The following is a 5,486-nucleotide window of genomic DNA, read 5'->3' as shown; positions in this document are numbered from 1 at the left end:
CGAGGTTGGCTAGCACGGGTAGAAGCGGTCGGAGGTTGCTCTGAGCAGGCTCTCCCTTGTGTTGACTATGTTGCAGACTACTGCGACGTCGCATCCTCCTGGTGTGTCTGGTGTTGGCTCCACAGAAGACAGGAGGTGAAATTATATGGTTGTTTTCTCTCCATGTGTTGGGGATAATTCAATGTCATTGTCTGGCTTGTCCCATGTGTTGTCTACCTCTGAGGGCGAGTTCATCGCCGTGCTCGTGGCTCCGGTACTACAGATCATGTCTAACTTCGGGAGCTATGCATGCTCCCTACTTCGCATCTGCCAGTGGAGCACATGAAGGTTGACTCACTGATGACCTAGTGTGAGGAACGTGATTAGCATCTATCATGTGAGCAACTGGAGGAGTCTGAGGCCATTGTGTTGGTAGTATCTAAGGTTGATGAAGCTGCGGCGACCAGTATGTTGGCACCTACTCCTGGGAGCTGTTTGGTTGATGAAAACTACACCAAAAAGGTGGACTAGTTTGTGCCCTCAGTCATGACTTGGGCGTCCACTTCACCTTTTCTAGAACATAGCCAAGCGGTTGTTGATGAGGAGCGCTGCTCTTGATTGCTGCCACACACTCGCCCGAGTCCATCATGCAGATGGTTCACGTGGGTGATGATGTTCATGTGGGTGATATGTTGTTGTCGCCGGAGTGCCAGTGCGTAATCTCAGCGACATGTTCACCATCTGACTTGTCGTATACCTAACTAACTTGGATGCTAAATCTAAAAAAAATAATGGATATCTCTTGAAGCAGAAGGCATCCACGGGCAAATGCAAGAAGGACGGTGCTCACCCTAAATCTAAAATCCTAAGAAGATATTTAGCAAGTGCAATGGCAAGAAGGGTGACGATAATGGGAAAACACAGATGCTTCCATGATACACTTGTCTAGACTGCAATCGTGAGCTGAGATGTGGCTGTTCTCTTTGTCGTTAGATTCTTCTAAAGTTGTAGTGGGGTGTTGGGGTGTCATTTGTGATGTTGTGATCCAAGTGTATGGATGATTCTATTTTTCTTTTGCAGGAATGGATGGTTCTATATTGGATGTGTTTGTTGGATGATCCTTCGTAGTCCGAGAGTAGTTCACATGAGTAGATAAATTTGTGAAGGTTTTAAAATAGCGGGCTATGACATTTAGCGGCAATCTTTAAAAACAGCTATAGCTGGGCTATGGCGGGCTATAGCGGCAAAGTGTACATGAAATCATTTAGCGGCAACATTCTCAAACAGTTATAGCGAAGCTATAACGGGACTATAGCCGGCTATTTAAAACTATGTTTTCACCTGTTCTTTTAATTAATTAACCGAGCCACTCGCTTTTTTATTAGTGGACAATTAGTGGACGAGGCAAAACTTTTGCCTCCATTTTGAAATAAAGAAAGGGTGTGTCTAGGGCACATCTAGATGTGCTCTAGTTATTGCACATCTAAGTGAGTGAATCAAGTACAAAGAGGAAAAGAAAAAAAGAAAAGAAAATATTCACACGAATCTCAACGTAAGATCAATGATATAGGACTTAGATGTACAATACTTATGGCACATCTAGATGTGCTTTAGCAAAACTGATAAAGAAAATCTTGACTGCCAAAGTGTACGCATGATCTTATTTTCCTCAGATTATGCTTCACCGTTAGTATGTGGAAGGGGCCCCTTGCCCAGCTCGTCGTCTTGACCAACAAGTTTCGGCGCATCGGCTTCTTGTTCATCTTCCTCTCTGGCCTTGCCCCACAGCACCATGTACAGCCCCGCCACGATCAGCACGGCACCAAGCACGCTGCACGCACAACCACCTGTTAGAAACTCAAACAGACACCACATGCATGTCCTCAAGGCATGCGAGTTAAACAGGGCATCACATTCCGATGTGCAGGGCCTCGTCAAGGACGATGCAGCTCATGACCGCGACGAAGATGATGATGAGAGGTCCGAACATGGCGACGTAGAGGGGCCCTTTCTTCCGCAGGCACCACGACATGAGCGGGAAGGCGGACCCGGACGCCACGATACCCTGGACGTACGATAGGAATCAGCCATGAGAAACGTGGCACGGGCGTGGAGGAAGCAATGGCCGATCAATCAGCCGCCCGATTACCGCGTACGCCGACGAGTAGAGCCTGATGTTGAGCCCGAGCCTCCAGTGGTCCGCGTCCCTGTGGATGCAGAGCGCGAGTAGCGTGGACTGGACCGCGCCGAAGAGGCACACCAGCGCGGCGATCGAGTAGTGGCACGGGTAGACCTGGCCGACCTTGGCCTGGATGGTGAGCCAGATCGCGTAGCTGAAGCAGCTGGTGATGGCGAGGAAGGAGCCGAGGATCCGAGGGCCGGCGGCCGGCTGCGGCCGGAGCTGGCGGTCGCCGGTGGCATGGCTGAGCCCGGTGTGCGCCATGCGGCGGAGGAACAGCATCTCCGGGCCCTTGTAGAACGTGAGCAGCATCGCGCCGCCCAGCCCGACCAGGGTGCCCCCCAGCTTCGCTTGGCCGCTGGGCTTTCTGAGCTTCAGAGTCTCCATCCTGTATGTTGTTCCATTTTCCAAGTGGGGCCTTTGAGTCTGTGACCAGAGTAGACCACCATCCAGAAAGAAAATGAGATCTGTGACTAGTGTGACGACCGACCTGGTCAAGATTGCGACGATGAAGGTAGATTGAGGGGTGAGGTTACTGAGAGCCGTGACGATGGTGGTCGAATTCGTGAGCTTGATGGCAAGCACCAGCAGGTTCTGGTTGATGGTGATTCTGCATTTCTTCGATTGATCAAAGAACAAAACACAAACACAAAGTCCACAGTATTTGCTAACATGGTCGCCAAAGAGGAGACGAAGAAGTTACCCGAAAAGTCCACACAAGAATAACCCTGTGACAACCTTGACGGTTAGTGGTGGCCGTTTCTTCCTAGAGATCGATCACACGACAGCCGCGTTAGCCAGAAAATTCAACAAAGGTTGACCACGTTCTGGCAGAGTATATGCCCCACTCGTCACTGGCTATCTTGTGAGGCATCCCGGCAGCTGCAGCAATGCGCAGCTGTATATTTGCGGCTGCGGAGGAGGCAAGAATTAAGGCACGCACCTCTCGATGAGGAAGGCGAGGGGACAGAGGAAGGCGGCGCCGAACATGAGCCTGTAGGCGACGAGGACGCGGACGTCCATGCCGTCGTCCAGCGCCAGCTTGATGAAGATCTGCAGGGCCGAGAAGATGAACTCCACCACCACCATGGCCGCCACCGGCCTCGCGGCCTCCAGCGCGCCGCTTCCGACACCGATCCCCATGCTCCTTACACCTTAATTACGTGGACGAACTAGCATGCGTCCGACCAGCTGCACGAGAATGTACACAAGTAGTAGTAGTAGTAGTACGTGCATATATATGTCCTCCTACTCCTAGCGATGTTAGCCAAGCGCACTTTCTTGTTTTCGGGTGAGATGGGTGTCCCGCAACCTGCAACAACAACAACACAACACCGATGGAATCCGTACGTGCACGGACAGAGGAGCGGTGACAGGCTGACCTCAGATCATAGCGCACATAATGCTGTACGAACCGGCGGTGCGTCACGGCGTGCGTGCGTGCCAACGTCGTCTTGGAAAGCTGGGCTTCTTTGGCGACAAGGATATTCGTAGCAAGCAAGAACACAGAAATGTAAAATAAGCTTCAAGGGCTCACAAAGAAACGATCGCTTTCGCTTCAACGGGGGCCGAAAGTCAGCGCAAGTCAAAGTGGTGACTGCAAAATTTTGACACGAGGAACTCTGCCATATACGCAATTCAGAGAGGGCAAGACAAACATACAAGAGCAACTATGCCATATACGCAACCTCCATAACGTATATGAAGCGTGCTTCATAATGTTTTGACGGTTAAAGGATGGCTACGTGCAATAACAGTCACTATAATGTGGTATACAAAAATCTTCTGTTTTCTTCTATCTACTATGCTTGTCCAATTTAGATCAAACAATTCAACAGTTCAACAAATATTATTACAACCCATTAATATCAACACAACAAATAATCCAACCGGAAAAGTGTTCAAGTAAAAATAAATGAAATTTAAAGAAATTTAAACACACTATCTCTCAAGTAGCTGTCAATGATACTCAATGAGATCCTCCTTCAGTTGATCATTGGAGCTCTCGTCTTCAATCTTTAGGTACGCCTCAAAAATGCTTGAATGTGGTTTGTGTGCCTGCAAGGAATGGTGATTGTGCCAATATTTTCATAGGTCATGGGGCTTGGCATATCCCTCTCAACCACCATGATCATGTTGTGTACGATCACGCATTATGTCATATCTTTGTCGAGACAGCCTTGTTCAAAAACCAAGCAGGACCCCGAATAATTGCAAACCTAGCTTGCAGCACTCCAAATGCTCTCCCAATGTCCTTTCTTGTTGCTTCTTGCATCTTGGCACAATGCTTAAGTTTCTTGGTCCACTACAAGAAATATGTCAACTTATGACCTTCTGTCAGTGACCCTGAAAGAATTGGTCATCTATGACCATTTTAGACCAATTGGTCAAAAGCTGTTCGGGGGGCTCCAAACCCTAAACCATTGCGACCATTTTGGTTAGAAAGGTCGTAATTTCCTTACACGAAATGGTCATAAAGCAGACAACACTAGTCCGCTGCCTTATTTCTAGCTGATCATGACCAATATAGATGGTCATAACCTTGTAAATTGTGGTGGATTGGTATGACTTGGCGCCACCTCATCAGTTTTGCCTATGTGTCAATTTTTGCCCTAGGTTGTGAAGCAACCTATATTTCTGTTATTCCAAAAATTCCCAAAAAAATCTCATAAGTTCTTTGGGTCATATCGTCGTCAAATATGTAAAAATACTTCCTTTCCTAGTTCAAAAATAATTCAACAATATTCATTTTCCTATTCTGTTCACAACATCACTTTATGAAGGAAGTGCTATTTATATATTCTTGATTGCCCTCGGAATTCTTGGGCACTCTTTCCTATCCAAATCATTGTTGGATGACAAAATTCAGCTCCATTTGCCTAACAAATCTTCCTCGGCAAATTTTCAAAGTTTTTGTCCACCTAGAAGCATTGTGAAGGAAGTACCTATTTTATATATCCAAATGACATGAAATTTATACGGTTCCTTCATATGCCCAAATTATCACCCTCCTCCAAATTGCAGCTCAGTCAAATTATCTATGTGAGCCCAGGTTCAATTTATATTTTATGGCTAGATTGGCACATTGCAAAGCAAGTGTTATCTAGACCCCTTCTATTACCCTCAAACTCTTTGGGCACTCTTCCATACCCAAATCATTGCTACATGTTAATATTCAGCTCCATTTTCCTAGTAAATCTTTCTCAGGAAATTTCCAAAGTTTCTACCTCAAGAGAAGCTTTGTGAAGTAAGTACTATCTAGGCTTACCCAAATGATCTGAAAATCTACCAAGGCATAACCATACCTATGTAACTTACCTACACCAAA

The 5,486-nt window shown here is 47.0% G+C and overlaps 1 protein-coding gene across 1 annotated transcript; it reads right to left on the bottom strand.

The window, feature by feature from the left end:
- Positions 1–1,526: 1,526 nt before the first annotated feature.
- Positions 1,527–3,325, bottom strand: LOC125531303 (WAT1-related protein At1g68170-like). The gene is made up of 6 exons (XM_048695713.2): positions 3,102–3,325; positions 2,862–2,924; positions 2,649–2,768; positions 2,129–2,546; positions 1,893–2,044; positions 1,527–1,810 (listed from the first exon to the last, which is right to left on the bottom strand). The coding sequence occupies exons 1-6, from the start codon at positions 3,299–3,301 to the stop codon at positions 1,654–1,656; spliced, it is 1,110 nt and encodes a 369-aa protein (XP_048551670.2). The 5' UTR covers positions 3,302–3,325; the 3' UTR covers positions 1,527–1,653.
- Between the last annotated feature and the right edge of the window lie 2,161 nt (positions 3,326–5,486).

Source organism: Triticum urartu, chromosome 2A, assembly GCF_056163025.1.
Source record: "Triticum urartu cultivar PI428250 chromosome 2A, HENAU_Tu73, whole genome shotgun sequence".
NCBI classification, from domain to species: domain Eukaryota; kingdom Viridiplantae; phylum Streptophyta; class Magnoliopsida; order Poales; family Poaceae; genus Triticum; species Triticum urartu.
This window is presented reverse-complemented; position numbering and strand designations above follow the sequence as displayed.